Source organism: Abrus precatorius, unplaced genomic scaffold (assembly GCF_003935025.1).
Source record: "Abrus precatorius isolate BTA unplaced genomic scaffold, Abrus_2018 Scaffold10, whole genome shotgun sequence".
Lineage (NCBI taxonomy): Eukaryota > Viridiplantae > Streptophyta > Magnoliopsida > Fabales > Fabaceae > Abrus > Abrus precatorius.
Window position 1 is genome coordinate 28172741 of NW_020874292.1, and position 16435 is coordinate 28189175.

Here is a 16435-nt window from a genome sequence, read left to right on the forward strand (position 1 = left end):
TTAACTAATCAATGTGTAATGTATAAGTATTTAATTTTAATGTAAATATATACAATTTAATAATTAAATAAATATTATATATTTTTGTAAATAATTATGTACACAATAAAATTATTTAAAATATTAAATTTTTAAAAAAATTAGTTTAATTTAAACTCTATAATCATAAATAATATATATTAAAATGATAAAAATGTAATAAATTTAAATATAATTTATTTAAAAATAATAAAAAGTATACTAAGTATTATAAATTTTATACATAAAGAAATTTTCAGAATAATTGAAAGTTTATACAAAGTGATAAAAAAATTTAAATATAAACAGAGGTATTCACTACAAATTAAAAATTTATATAAATGATAAGAGAAATTTTATAAATATAAAATAAAAATTCATGAACATCTAAAAGATTATACAGTTAACAAGAAAAAATAAAGTAACAACTTTTATCCCATTTTAGAACCAAAAATTTAAAAATAAAAGTTAACAAGAGATAAAATTACTACAGTGACAAGAAATGTAATTCATATATAATTCACAAACAATTTTAATTTTAAAAAGTATATATGAGAAAATGTGAAAGAGAATAACTCACAAAATACTTTACTTCTTTTTAAAATATTTTTATTTATAATACAAGGATTATTTTAAATTTATTAGTATATAAAATCAGTAGTTAATGTCTGGATCTTCTTATAATAGGAAATAAAAATTAAATTGTTTTTAGTCATCTTTCCAACATGTTTAAGAATGCACTAAGTAGTTTATTCTAAAGCAAATATATATATATAGATATATATAATTTAAAAATTAAATATATATATATATATATATATATTATTCTTAAACAATTTTAATTTTAAAAAGTATATATAATAAATTGTCAAAAAAATAATTTATAAAATATTTTATTTCTAAAATAGAGTACTTTTAAGTTTTAATATAGGAGTTGATTTAAATTTATTAATATCTTAAGCCAGTAGCTTAATGTCTGAATCTTCTTATAATAGGAAATAAAAATTAGATTATTTCTTGCCATCTTTCCAATATGTTTAAGAATGCACTGAAACATTATAAATAGTTCAAATTTCTTGCTTCAGGTCAGTTAATTGAAAAATAAAATAAAATAGTCCAACTGATTCGACCACAATGTATAAATTGTGATTGTATGAGTTTGATTTTTTTTTTTAAATGTGCTCTGCCTCTTTTATATTCCTTTTTCTTTCTTTTATTTTATGACCTATTATGACCATTTTAAAAATATCTTACAATAACTAATAGATATTAAAATTTTATTATTTTTTATTATAAATATTTATTCAAAAAAAAATATTAAAAGCATATTTAACATGACATTGAAAACAATAAATATTAAAGGTTATACCTTTAATGCATATATATTAAACTTAATACAAGCTTAATAAAATATAACATTAAATAAATATAGTATTTAATATTAAAATTTAAGTTGACAACATACTATATTTAATAAAATAGTAGTTAACGTGATATTAATGAAATAATTTTTTATCAATAATACTATAATATTTTAATGTTAATAAAATAATAATAACAATAATAGTTATTATTTTTATTTTTATTTTTATTATTATTATCGTCCTCGTCAATTCACATGTCTTATATTACTACGTGTTTCATTTTTTAATATTAAAATATATTTTATAAAATAAATTATTTATGAATAATAAAAAGTATTAATAAATTATAAAAATTTAATATATATTTTCAGTTATTAAACTTTGTAGTAGTTTATTTTCATTTATTGTACATTTTATAAGTATTAAACGTTACACAATTCATTCAACTATATATATTACACTATAGTATTAAATGTTCATTTAATACTACAATATTGTCAATTGTATATATTATTAATTATTTTGTTTTTACCGGTATTTTTTTCATTATTTATATGTTTTTATTCATTTTTACAATAAATGATTTTTGGTTGATAAAAAATAATGAAAATAATTGTATATTAAAATTTTATATTTTATTTAATAATACTCATAATCTTTAATGGTTGAATAGATAACTTATACATTAACAGTTTTTTTTAACGCGCGTTCAAAGCTGCGTAATAAAAATATATGTATAATAAATTTTTAATTAGTAACGATAAGATATCTTAAAATTTAACTATTAATAACATTAAATTTTAATATTTTAAATAAAATAATTTATTTACTTAAAAAATGAATAAATATTTTGTTAATATAAATAATATAATTAAATAAAATTATGAAATATTAATTAAATATTATGAATTTATATTTTTTAATTAATTTTTAACATGTCTTCATTCAAAATTAATAAATAGTAATATTTTTATTTTAAACTTTATAACATTTAATGTTACACTAGTAATAAATATTAATTTGGCTCTTTAAACTTAATTTAAGCAATTAATAATAATGATTTTTTAAAAATATTTATTATGATTTTATATATTTAAGTAATAAATATTTTATAAAATAAACAATTATTGTATTCGCCTGCTTAAAATTAATCTTAAAAATTAAGATTTACAAAATTATTGTTATAAAAATATAAAAAAAATATGTTTTTACGGTGTGTTGTGAAGAATAATTTTTTAAATTAAAAATAACAAATTGTAGAAAATATTAACCAATATTTGAATGATACTAATTAAGAAATAAAACTACTAATATATATTTACCATAATTCTTTAAATAATGCTTTAGAAATAGAATTACCAAAAAGCACGTTATTTTGGGGTGAGTACATTTATGGTTTGTAGTCAACTCCGGATCACAACGCATCGATTGGAATAAGATTATAAGTTGTGTAACGCAAGAGCTATCTCACCGATTTCATATATTTTTCAAACTAAAATAAAATTAAGTGTCCGAAAATAGAAGAGAAAAGGGGTACCTAAAAGTTTATACATAAACTCCACGAGTCAACGTGACGAGGTGACACACTCACATATAATGCCAAAACCCAACATACAAGTCTCCTCTCCCTTTAAATGTCACATAAACTGTGGACTCTGCTTTCAGCTTGCATCACATTATTATTCTCCACCCAAATTAAATAATATTAATAATAATAATCTCTGTTCCTCTTAGAAGTGCGTCTCAAGGAAGGGTTGTTTCGTTTCTGATTTTTTCACAACTATGGTAAACTTTTTCTCTTTCGTCTCTCTTATTCTTTTACTTTGGTGGGTTTTTCATTTTTTTCTTTTTTTTGTTTCTCATCAATTTTATTTTTCTTTTGGAGCCAGTTTTTTAATTTCTAGAAACCTCTTTTGTTTCTGATTTTTTCTCTTTATAATCTTGCTTTTTTGACTGGGTACAAAAATCTTTGGTAAATATTATATAGGAAAAAATTGGATTTTGGAGTTTTGATTCGCCGATGTAGCGAGGACTCGTTTGCAACCCAGTTTTCTTGAGTTCTATTTGTTCATGGTTATCTTAGCTTGCGATCATAAAAGTTTACTGTAGCAAATAGCGTTGTTTTGCTTTTAAGATGCCTGTTTTAGTTTATCTAAATTTTATATTTATATATAAAAATACATTCTGTAATTTAAAACGAATGGGCAAAATTGTAATTCTAAATTGAGGTTGTGTTGTAAATATAAAAAAAAATTGTGAAAAAAAGGTCACTGATAAAGCTGCAACCACGTCCGCAATTTTTCTTTCTCTTCCCCGACCTTTTTCCTGTTCCCAATTACATCCTTTTTTGTAACTTTTTTTTTTTAAATGTGATCTTTCTGCTGTTACAGAAATTTCATCTTTATGTTTTGGAGCCTTCTGATTTTATGAGGGAAGTGGGGCTGTTCAAGTCAGTGATGGCCCATGAAAGTGATTATCAGAAGCGAGCACTTTTTAATTTTTACTTTTACTTTTTTTACTTATTTGTATTGCCAAATGCTACATCCTCCTTGAGGTATTAAAATTTTTATTATAAAAATAACATTAATACATCCCTTCAATATTTTATAAATGTATTGGGTAAAGAATTAAAAAATATTATTAATACACCCCTTCATTTTTAACTCATCCTATTTTTAATGAAAACTTTTCCTAAAAACATGATAGAATGAGTTGTCTGTTAGGCTTGTTGATGTTGCTATTTTATTCTCATATGAAATTATTTGTGGCATGTAATGTTGGGTTTCATAGACTACTTCAAAACGCCTAGCAGACAGGAAAATCGCAAGGTTTCAGAGGAACATTACAAAGAGGGGATCTGAGAACTCTAAGAAGGGATATGCCTACCCTGTTGGCCCAATTTTGCTTGGCTTCTTCATCTTCGTTGTGGTTGGATCATGTACGTTCTTTTGCTTCCTTAGCATCTTTGTATTCAGTTTTCCACACCAGTTATATATATATATATATATATATATATATATATATATATATATATATATATATATTGTAAATGTGATTAGCAAAGATGTGAGAGTGATTATTTTTGTTTGACAGCTCTGTTTCAGATCATAAGAACTGCGACAAGTCGTGGGATGGCCTAAAGCAGGAGGAATGTTCATATATAAATATATATAAAAAATAGGTATCTAGTAAATGTCGTAATTTACTTTAGATTTGCAGTATGTTGACAGTGTCAAAGGAGAACTTAGCTTTGCTAATAAATGAATATTTCATTTCGTTCTGTATATTCTACGCTCAATTCTCAACAAGTCAGAGCGCTTCTTTTATTTGTGCATTTTAAAAATAAATGCGTTTAGGATAACGATTCCAAATAGTCAAAGCCATACGTGATGATGTGGAGACAAGACTCATTAAAATTGACCTATGATTAATCGTAAGGCTATGCATGAATCTGAAAATTAACAAATTTGAAAAATCAATTTCTTTTACTATCATTTATCAGTGCCTTTTTATAATGTTCACAACCAATTATTTATTTTTTAAAAACAAATTTTTCCCAACACACTTGAGTAAAGGCTTTTAGGGGCAATGGTTTTATTTATTATTATTATTATTATGAAGTATCTGCCCTAACTTATGGTAGGTTGATCCACTGTAAATCAAATCGAAAAAACTCACCATAGTCATGAGCCTAATTTTTTAGAACCCAATTCAGAGTTAAACTGACTCACAAGTTAGAACTCATTTTTTTCCTTCACAAGCAGAGGGAAAGGAAACAAAATGTAAAATAAAGAATTTATCATTATTTATTCAAAATAACGAAATGCATACATTAAATTAAGAATAATTGTATCCAATTAGAGTAAAATATTTTCCTGCTCTTGAAGCAAAACTGAAGTTTGAACAAGGAAGAATTTAGGCTCCCTTTTCTCCCCTCCTCCATTATAAAATATTGAATCAAATAAGAAAAAATTATAAAATTTTATTCCCGTTATTTCCTCCAACCAAACTGTACATATTTCTATAGATAACAAAACTTGATTAAAAATAAATTTATTATATTTGATATTTTAATGTAATAAATAATTTTTTATTAAAAAAAATATTTTTTGTTGTTTAAAATTAGTAGTTCAATTGAAATTTACACTTTTCAGTTGCCATTATTATTAGTATCATAGAAAATTGTTAATTGAACCCAATGCTCGATATTTAAAGGAAGTAGAAGTATGTTCGATTTTTATTAATGCAAGACCAAAGGTGAAATATGAGGTGGCGATTATTCTGTGCAAAACTAAAATCTAAGGTTTAGGGGTTGATTTCGAGAACTTATTCATTGCTCATGTGCATGATATACAAAGAGGAGTAATTTAATCTTACATGCCCTAAGAGACGATGTTCAATTTCTGAAACAGACATGGTATAATTGACAAAACTGAAAGATGGCAACAAGGAAAAGAGATAAGAAATCTCAAGGGGTAGGATGGGATTAGGGTTATTTATGCAAATTTATGGTTCATTCTACCTCCGTAGGCTGATTTGCTCTCATCAGACCTTCGACCTGCTTTGGTTGTAATGCTTCTTTGGCGGGAGTTATGGCAACAGTCAGAACTTTTGGAGAACTTCCGATCATAAGAGCTCAAATCCACCTCAGGATAGACTTTAGCATCATCCTCAGATAAGCTTTCATCATGCATAGAGCCAGAGCCCCTACCTTCAAATTCCTGCAGGAAAAGGAGTTTCTAATATGATGAGAAACACATTTAAGAAAGATGAGGGAAGTTTTAGTACAAAGTGCTCGAGAAGTTTAGCTACTCTGGATCTTGATTTGGCATTGCAGGGTGTTAAGCAGGGATTTAGATCTTTGAGCAATAGGTCGTCAGATTGGTCATCAGAGCTGAATTCCTACATGAATTGTTGAGCAAATTAACCAAATTGCATTTCAGATCAAAGGAAGTGTTTATTGCCACTATCATGTGTTTATTACCACTCCTATTTAAGTGACTTTTGGTTTAAAATACCTCTATATTAATATAGCTATTAGAGTGGGGGAAAAGGTATTTCAAAGAAAATTCACTTAAATAGAAGTGACAAGAGAGATTTATTAGAAGTGGTAATACAGTTTCTTTGATCCATAAGCAATCATATAATGACAAATTTCAATTATATTCTAATTCCAAACTTACCCAAGAGTTAGAAGCATCTTCCCGGGCATGCGTTGGTGTTCTTGGAGAATTTCCATAACCTAGGAGACCTGCTTTTGCTGAATACTTATCAGCCTTCACCTGTCGAGCAAACGAAATATAAACAAATAAAGAAAACAATAACTATCCTACTACCATAGATCCTAATAGGTGATAATATCTTCTCTTTTCTTCTCTATTTAAGCTAAAAGGAAGATTCAATTTGCGAAATTTTCAATTAAAAAACATAATAAAATATTGCTGGATTATGTTTATCTTAATCAGTAAAGACTTTCCATAACCAGTCTTTGCCTAACAAATGATAATGATTTGTTGTCAAACAAGTAACACATTATATACCTCAGCAAGATCCTCCGCAAGGCTTTGAAGCTGACCAGTGAGAGAAGAAACCTGCTGTTGCAGAGCTGGAATAACCTGTTTTGCCTGCTTCAACTCCGAACCTTGCTTCTCTAGAAGCTCTTGAAGCTGAGAATTCATAACATCCGGGAACAGTATTGCACTCTTCAACGACTTGATCTCTTCCCTTTGTTTCAAACACAAATCCTTCAACTTCTCCACCTGCAAAATTCAAAACCCAATCACCACATTTACAAATGGAACCAGAACCTGACCTGACAAGGATTTAAAATTCGATCAAGTTTCAATTTTGATGACAAGGGGGAGTTAACAAACTCAAAATTCAAATACCCATTATTGAAATGCAAACCATTTCTCATTCTTCACATAAATCAGATCCAAAATAACATTACTTTTTTATTACCTCTTTGTTCTTGTCCTCAAGCAAAAGCTTGAGCTGAGAAATCTCCGCCTCGTGCTCCTTGTTCATGCTGAGAAGCTCCCTCTCGCTCCTAAGCACCATGGCAAGTGTTCTGGTGTTACCCTTCACCTCCGTCAAGGCCTTAACTTTCTCTTTCTTCTCGGAAGAACCCTTTCCAAAGAGCTTCTTCTGCAGAGCAGAGAAACCCGTGACCCTCTTAGCGTCCTTTTTCAGATCTTGGGCAACGAAATCGGAGGGAATGATCAACCTAGTGGCGGTGTTCGCTGATTTGGGTTTCTTATCCATGAGTTTTTTCACCATGGTGGTGAATGTGGGGTCCACCTTGGCGGTGTGAGAGGGTTTAGCTTTGACGAGAGCACGAGAAGAGGGTTTGGGGTGAACGAATTCATGGGAAGAAGAAGGGTCGGAGAAGTGAGAGGAAGTTGAGGAGCGTGAATCGTAGGAACTGTACCTTGAAGAAGGCTTCACAGAAGACGCCATTGAAACTGAAGAGCTTCAGATTGTGTGCGAAAGAGAGAGGGTTTGAAGCGAGAAACAAGGAGAGTGAGGTTTTTTTAGTCCCAGGATGTCTTGTTGGGGACACGTGGCGGGTGATTAGGAAAGTGCCGTTTGGCGCTGTGCCAATTCAAATTTTCACGTGCTGGGCGCGGGCTCTGTTCAATTGATTGCGTTTGCTATGTTTGGAAATTACCAAAGAAAACAAAGATACCAATCAGTAAGTGATGAACTGTGAAGATACCCTTCGAAGATACTCTTCTTCTTCACGTTTTTTCTTTTCTCCTATTTACACACTACACGCGCAACCAACCTGTGTCATTGTTATCATTTTCTCAAATTTCAACTTCCAAAATTTGCTTTCTATTTATATATCATCATCTATGAGGACCCATACAAGTACACCCTAATTTCACAATAGTGAAAAATTCAATTTTTACCATTAAAATATAGAATATGAATTTAGGTCGCATTTAATCTTATTTAAAGCTGAAATAACAAGTTATTTTTTTCGACCCAACCTGGTAAAGCCAAAAACTTAAACCGAATTAAGATAAATAGTATATTTTATTAACTCTAATTAAAACTTTTAAGTCGAAAAAAGGTTAGGCAAGTGTTGTTTCAATCTCTATGCATAATAATACCATAGAAGCGACCAAGAAAGGCAAAGGGTAGAGCAGACACGAATACTAAGTGCCCATAATCTCCACATGCGAATAAAATTTAGCCTTGTATTTATACAAGTGCTTGTTAAACGAAATTTAAATTAATTTTATGAGTGTCTGTGACATTCATAAAAATTCATAGATATTTGCTAAAAAATAATAATAATTTGTACTTTAAACAAATTATTGTAATTTATAAACAGAGTCAAATTTGAAGCAATAGAAATACAATAGTTTATGTCATTATACATATGCCATTTTATAATTAATAAACCTAATAACTAATTTATTAAATACCCTTAATACGAGGAATTCTCTTGGATCAACAAAAGAATGATAGAATTTTTCTGGCACGAAGGTTAATGGTTGTTGTCTTCATGGGTATTTCATTTCCATTGATTCTACATTCTATTCTCTTGGAAGCAGTGAATCAAGAGGGGTGTGCAGGGTCCAGCGAGGTAATTTTAAAGGCCAATAGTTATTCAAGATCCTAAAATATATTTTATATTCTAAAAAAATTTATTCGTTGTTAATTTAAATTATGAAGTCATACATTTCATAAAGATTAATGTTTATTACGCTTTTTTTTCTTCACTTCGAAATTAATGCCCATAAAAAAATAATTACCATTGTTGTAATTTTTTAATAATTCAATATATTGGTAAGTATGAAGTTAAAAGTATTATTTACATTTTAATATATTCACGATCGATATCATTAATTGAGTCACAATGTTTTTAACAAAATATAACTTCGTCAAATTACATTTAAAAATATTATATATATATATATATATATATATTATTTGACCAACTATTTTCACAATTATAATTATGCAATCAATTTTCAAGTTAGGGTTTGTCAGATAGTTATAAAAAACTACTTTTTAGACTTATAGCTGAAAAAATTGAACTCTTGATATTATAGATAAAGTTTGCTTGAATCACAAATTACTTTTATTTTAACTAAACATTGCTGATTTTTTTTTAATTTATTAAAAAAGCTTTAGTTGATAGATTATTTTAAGTGATGATATTTTTTTTGGATAAATATTTTAATCATGTAGAAAAGGATAAAACGCAATGAAATCACTAATTCATTCTCTGCTATTTATTGTTTACTTTAAAAAAAAATATTTGTACCTTTTTTTTTTGCAGTAACTGTTTTGAAAAAAAAAAACTTGTTAATATATAAATTTTATTTCATCGTTTGATTCATATTTGTTTCAACTTATTTTCTGAAAATATTTTTATAACAGAAATTGTTGTTTTTTATTTTTTTGCTAGCAACAAAATAATTTTATCCAAATAAACTATTGAAATACACATCAGCTATATATTGGCTATAATATAAAATAGTTACCAGCAAGATAAATAATAATAATAATGTAACTGATTTTGAATTATTTTCTCATAAAAGACAAATTTAAGCAATTTGTTAGGGAAAATTATACAACATGTTATTCGATCATGTATCATACAACTTTTAAGCTAATTTCCTTACGGTCAATTTTTTTAACGATGAATATTGACATATTATGAACTCAAACGTGTACTCCATCAACGTTAAACCTGTCAATAATTAGTAACTATTCGAATTTGTTGAAACATCAATCTTCTTCAATATTTTAATTATAAATTATTTCGAAAAACCAAATTGAATCATCACATATTTACAATAAGTTTGGTAAATAACATTTAAAAATTATTATCTTATTTTTTAAAATTTTTAAGATAAATTAGTAGTTCAGATAGACAGTGAAAAAACGTGCAAACCAAAATCAAATTCAATTTAAATTAGAGATTAAAAAAAAAAAAAAAAACCAGTTCCACATGTTAGATTCCTCGTAACCCAGTTCCACTTACAGCAACAAAACTAAACTTGGTTTGAGGCGTTTGACACATGCTATGCTAAAGCATCCTCCTTTGTCGCACTTTTCTTCGACAATTATTTCTTTCATATTTTTCACACCGCAATACAGAACCCAAACCCAAACCTTTTCGGGGCAACGTGAAAGATTCGGTATTTGTCAAAACCCAAGTGACCCAATTGCGATATCCATTAATCGTACCCTTAAAAATCTAGGGTTTTTATTTTTTGAAGAATAAATTCTACTTGCCCCCTTTTTTTCATCGTGATTGTTTGTTCCAACGAACTCAAATTCATTGAGGAGTTCGTGCTGAGAATCAATGGGTCGTTCTCGTGGAAATTTTCACCACGCCGATGAGGATCCCAACCAAAGGTTTTGATCTTTATCTTACTATACTTTCATTATCGCTATTGTTAATATCGAACAATTTACTCTTTTGTCCAAATGTAAGTCTCGTTGCAAGTGCAACGATGCCAATTGCAATTGAATTTTGCATAAGTTGTTTTCCTGAATGTGTATGACTGATCACGAATGCAGTGAAAATGCTATGCTGAGTTTGCTCTATGATGCTCAATTAAATGATTGTGTTCTTTGTTTTCGTGTTTTCTCTGCTTAAAATTTTATTGGTTGTGTAGGTCAAGGAGAAAAAAGAATTCTGTCAGTGGAGAGAATTCAGAATCTGGAGCAGCAGGTAGTTTATTTTATTTTTTCTCTTCTCATTATTATGCATTATTTGAATGAGTACAATTTTATAATGCACTATGAAATTATAGTGTATTATTACATTTTGTTGTCTGCACTAATTTTACTTTACTAAATTGAGACAATCTTAACCATCTACAATTCCATAGAACAAATCAACAATGAATATATTATTATTAGGATGTGTTCGTACACGTAAGTCTGTAATTCTAAGTCAACTGTATATAGAAGTAACCTTCTGATTATGTTGTCAACATCCATCAAATACAAATATAACGTATCTTCAATGCATACACAGAACAATCTCTTGCTGAAGATATAATGTAAGTGTTGCCTGGAATTTCTTTTTCCATTTTTAATGAAGGAAATGAGAAAAAAATTTATTGATTTATTGAAGTTTTACTATCAAGCTTTTGGAATGTATGCTAGGTTAGAGAAACTAAAGCTATTATTTTGAAAAAAGAAATGAAACTATAGCAGTGATAGTTACTTAAAGCTTTAATTGTCTTTTTAATTATTGTTGTTTCGTGGGTATCAATGTTTGAAAATAATCTCACTTGATTTTCATTTAAGCAGGCCAAGGAACAAGTGAAGGCAAAAGGGCTTTGTATCACTGCAATTATTGTAATAAAGATATAACAGGAAAAATCCGTATTAAGTGTGCAATGTGCCCAGATTTTGATTTATGTATAGAGTGCTTCTCTGTTGGTGCTGAGGTGACACCTCATAAAAGTAATCACCCTTATAGGGTTATGGTAAGTAACCATTAATGTTAAATGTTTGTATTTAATGTTTAATTATTTTAAAATTTTTGTTAGGGAAAATTATCTGTTATTTTTCTTGCTAGACTGCTAGTTGATCTGTCTCAGGTCAATGACAGGATTAATTAGTTAAGGTAGAAGAAGTTTATTCTGAAACTGTTTTGTTATCATATGTGGAATCTATCCCAAACTGCTGTTAAGAATATTGTGTTACTGCTAGTTGTTATCAACATTGTTGTTATAATTGCTTTATTCCTTTAATATGATTCCACTTTGACAGGATAATTTGTCTTTCCCCCTTATTTGCCCAGACTGGAATGCAGATGATGAAATATTGCTTCTAGAGGTAAATTCTTCAAATTTATTTCCGAGGATTAGTGGAGACTGGTGGTTCAAAACTTTAAAGCTTAGTATTTGGTATTTATATCTGATTTTTCTTGCAATATTTTTTTTTTTTTTTTTTTTGGTTTTAGGGAATTGAAATGTATGGCTTGGGAAACTGGACAGAAGTTGCTGAGCATGTTGGAACAAAAAACAAAGAATCATGCATAGAGCACTATAGGAATGTATACTTGAACTCCCCATTCTTTCCTCTTCCGGTAAGAAAGCTGCAGTCAATGCTTCTTATTATATTCATTGTCATAATGGTGTTTTAAATCCTGACCTTTCTTATTTTGTAGGACATGACTCATGTTGTTGGGAAAAACAGAAAAGAACTCCTTGCCATGGCCAAAGGGCAGGGCGAGGACAAGAAAGGTTTGTCATATTGCGTAACATTGCATTCATTAATTTTTATTATTTTTTAGTATGTTGGTATACACAGAAATGCCTCATTTATAACTTCTTTTGGATGACGTGAACTTGTAGCCATTAACTTAAGTTACTGTATCTCCAAGTAATAAATAATAGTGCCAGGAGGCATTGCTGCTACAGATTGTTTTAATATACTTCCTGTTGCTGATGTTAGCTTAAAATATTTTAGATGAAGGGAGAACGAATTTACATTCATATGTGGCTTCTGATTGTTTTGCATGATTGGTTGGTTTTGTGTCTTGGTGACATTTTTATAATCATTGGTCACTTGTGATTGACACAGGAATTTCCATGGGGGATCTTAGTTTAAAGGAAGATTCTCCCTTTTCTCCATCTAGAGTCAAGTAAGTCTGTATGTTTTTATATGCATTATCTCTTGCCATCTTATATACCACATTCTTTGACTTTTATTTATTGATTCAGAGTTGAAGATTCCCATAAAGCTGGTTCTGCTAACCGTTTGCCTTCCTGTTTGAATTCAGGTAAAGCAACATAAGTTCATAGCTACCATCCATAAGTAAAGTTTCTCATGTTCATCTTCAATGCATCTCTATCTTTTTAATACATTGCAGAGTCAGATTCTGGTCCTTCTGGTAACACACATGCTGGAGCTGGTGCAAACCAAAAGGCATCTAATGCGACCGGGGGAAAAGGTGGTCCAGGAGTCATTAAAATGGAAGGTGTGCATCTATATATTTGGTCCTGGATCCCAATTTTATAAATCCTATCCTTTGGACTTTCACTTCCATAGAAAATTTTAAAAATTCAACAACTTCACTGGAATGATACCTTTTACTTTTATTCCTATAAAAAATATGAAGGAAGATATCTGTGTCTGTTTTGCACAATTTTTCAACCATGGCAGTAAGTTAAATTTGAGGAAATGTTGCAATTCTTCCGTCACTAGTACAATTAAGACTCAGATTGTGTATACTGAGGTAGGGTAAAGCGGGAGTGGCTTCTTGCATGAAAATTCTTGACACTTATTTATCTTTTTCTCACTGAGATTAGCATGTCTATCAACATGCATATTCTTTGATGATATTATTGACAGTCTATGTATTGAACTTCCTAGTTTCTCTGTCACTGGCAGATTCTCAAGTAGACAGAGATTTTGGAGGAAAAAAGCCAACTTCCTCAGGAAATGAAGGTCCTTCATTAGTAGAATCAAGTGGTTATAATTCAAAAAGACAGGAATTTGATCCTGAATATGATAATGACGCTGAACAACTACTTGCTGAAATGGAATTTAAGGATACTGACACTGAGGAAGAGCGAGAGCTGAAACTACGTGTATTGCGTTTCTATTCAAAAAGGTAAGAAACATTTTTATTTTCTTACTTTTATCTTTTGGAATAATTTACAATCAACCATTAACAGTAATGATGTTATCAGGGTTGTGGCAGAGTATTATTGCTCACACTTCCATCTTTAAATTGAAATATGTTGCAGGCTCGATGAAAGAAAGCGTAGGAAGGATTTCATACTTGAAAGAAATTTGTTATACCCAAATTCATTTGAGAAGGATTTAACAACTGAGGAGAAGACAATATGTCAGAAATATGACTTTTTCATGCGCTTTCATACCAAGGAAGAGCATGAGGAATTGCTTAGAACAGTTATCTCTGAACATAGAACTCGTAAAAGACTTCGAGAGCTAAAGGTTTGAGACATTGATGGCATTAAATTATTGTGGACATTCACTTTTATTGTTGGCAGAATCTGCTATGGACATTTTACTGCTTATGGGGATTAGGAAAATTTTCATACTAGTCAGTCTGGTTTTACCATTTTTGAAGTGTTTACAAGAATCTGAATTGAAGAATTCCAGTTAATCTATCCTAGTACTATATAATGTTGCAAGAATTGGTTGTCTCAATACATCAAATCTTCGATATTGTATATAATGGATGCTTCATTCTGATACTGCTATTATAGACTGTATGATGTGAATACTGCACACACTAATCAAACAATTGACATTAGCTGTCACATTTGTATTACATGGTACTGCAGGAAGCACGCGCAGCTGGTTGCCGCAATGTCATGGAAGCTGATAGATATATGGTACAAAAGAGAAGAAGGGAAGCTGAAGAAAGTGCTCGCAGGAAAAAAGAAAGTGCTCAGGTTGGTCCAAGCAATCAGGGGGTTCCAAATGCATTAATGTCTCCAGACTCTGCTGGCAAGGATTTGAGTGCAAGACCTGCAGGGCCTGCTACTTCGAGCTCTGTCAATGAAATGGATGTGACAGGATATTATGGGGCCGATTTACTTTCTGAACCAGTAAGCATGTAGTCACTCTCTTTGCCCCGCCCAACCCTTCTCTTCCTCCCAATCTTTTTAAATTGGATTCCTTTTGATGGTGAAGTGATTCTGATAGTTAAAATGCTGTTATTTTTATGTTGTGATGAGAGGGAGAATACAGAAACTTTGTAATGTTTTTCTATTCTTTTTTCTTTTTACTATAGTACTGTTTGATATCATCTGTGTTTAGATATTATACACTGTCTATGACAAGTTTGCTTTCTAAATTAGTCCTTTGTTTCTTCACTGATTTTCTGAAATCGTTTTCTTTGTATTGGCAGGAGAAACGTTTATGCTGTGAGCTAAGGTTGCCTCCAGCCACGTATCTAAAAATGCAAGAGCAACTGTCTCTACAAATACTTGCTGGAAATGTCTCTGCTAAATCGGATGCTCATCAATTGTTCAAGATAGATACCATGAAAATTGACAGGGTGTATGATATGCTCATCAAAAAGGGAATTGCTTTACCCTGAGACCTCTCTTACTTCAGATGTGTCGCTTCATAATCTATTATTCTCTGCGAGCTACCCACAGTCGAAATAAATTGATCTTGTATATCAACATTACTAGAAAATTTTGAAGTGCTGTATCAAGTTTTAGTAATGGACTGAGTTAGATAAAGGATGGACTATACACACCAAGTTAATCATGATTCTATTTGACATCTATCATGCCCCTCACCTACCCACCCAACTGACCAAATCCATGAATGTGGCATATGTACGGAGTCGATAGTCGTGGCAAGCTAATATTAATGTATAATGTAGTCAGGGTGTTGATGCAAAAAAATGATAACTTTTTCTTGGGTAGATTCTTGAAATTTTGTTTATTCAAAGTTGTCTATTTGTGTAGGAGTTGCTACAGCAGCTAGTTTTAGGTTACAATACCCTTGATGATTTGCACGTTTATTGGTTACTTTTCAAAGTATAATCAGCAACTTATTCATGTTTGACACAAGAAATGCCCTACCATACTGGAACGTCTATTGAGAAACACCTTCCTTTTCTTGTTCTAAAGGCCATTTCTGCGGCTTTTTTTGCCATCCCTTACCAAGTTACATTATATTAGAACAACATATGGATCACACATATATTTGATTAAATAACTTTGAAAGCCAAGCTTGAAGTGCAACATTTTTTTAACCAGGAAATGAATTGTCGGCAGAAACTATAATCATGAATTCGAAATATTTGTGCCAGAGGATTTTATCTACATTCTTTAATTTATTGCTTCTGTGACTAAAGGTGTTTAGATTTTGTCACGTGTATTATTAAGAGTGGCGTATAAAATTTTTGAATTTTTAAATGAGTTTCTATAAATCCTCGTACTCTTCTACACGTTTTTAATTTTAAATTGATTTTTTTTGTTAATTCTTTCTTTTTCTCTCCTTTGCATAAATAGAGTAAAAAACTTGCTTAAATGAATGCTTAAGTAAGACAAGGCATGAATAAAACTAAAATAAAA

The 16435-nt window shown here is 29.7% G+C and overlaps 3 protein-coding genes across 6 annotated transcripts; 2 read left to right on the plus strand and 1 right to left on the minus strand.

The window, feature by feature from the left end:
• Positions 1 to 3048: 3048 nt before the first annotated feature.
• On the plus strand, positions 3049 to 4540 carry LOC113853100 (probable stress-associated endoplasmic reticulum protein). The gene is made up of 3 exons (XM_027483555.1): positions 3049 to 3167; positions 4173 to 4320; positions 4476 to 4540. The coding sequence occupies exons 1-3, from the start codon at positions 3165 to 3167 to the stop codon at positions 4520 to 4522; spliced, it is 198 nt and encodes a 65-aa protein (XP_027339356.1). The 5' UTR covers positions 3049 to 3164; the 3' UTR covers positions 4523 to 4540.
• Positions 4541 to 5764: 1224 nt separating this feature from the next.
• Positions 5765 to 7841, minus strand: LOC113852191. The gene is made up of 6 exons (XM_027482431.1): positions 7344 to 7841; positions 6923 to 7141; positions 6566 to 6664; positions 6195 to 6284; positions 5905 to 6103; positions 5765 to 5814 (listed from the first exon to the last, which is right to left on the minus strand). Exons 1-6 carry the CDS (start codon positions 7839 to 7841, stop codon positions 5765 to 5767), a joined length of 1155 nt encoding a protein of 384 aa, XP_027338232.1.
• Positions 7842 to 10372: 2531 nt separating this feature from the next.
• Positions 10373 to 15975, plus strand: LOC113870023 (transcriptional adapter ADA2b). 4 transcript variants are annotated; one of them, XM_027506622.1, is made up of 13 exons: positions 10373 to 10763; positions 11027 to 11082; positions 11670 to 11848; positions 12135 to 12200; positions 12328 to 12453; positions 12535 to 12610; positions 12951 to 13011; positions 13091 to 13149; positions 13240 to 13347; positions 13761 to 13983; positions 14120 to 14330; positions 14684 to 14950; positions 15253 to 15975. In XM_027506622.1, the coding sequence occupies exons 1-13, from the start codon at positions 10711 to 10713 to the stop codon at positions 15442 to 15444; spliced, it is 1677 nt and encodes a 558-aa protein (XP_027362423.1). In that variant the 5' UTR covers positions 10373 to 10710; the 3' UTR covers positions 15445 to 15975. The 4 variants fall into 4 exon arrangements, with proteins under 4 accessions (XP_027362423.1, XP_027362427.1, XP_027362435.1 ...); XM_027506626.1 differs by having other exon boundaries at positions 10400 to 10763; positions 11667 to 11848; positions 13091 to 13134; positions 13237 to 13347; positions 15253 to 15664; XM_027506634.1 differs by lacking the exon at positions 13240 to 13347 and having other exon boundaries at positions 10400 to 10763; positions 13091 to 13113; positions 14684 to 14815; positions 14855 to 14950; positions 15253 to 15664.
• Positions 15976 to 16435: the final 460 nt, after the last annotated feature.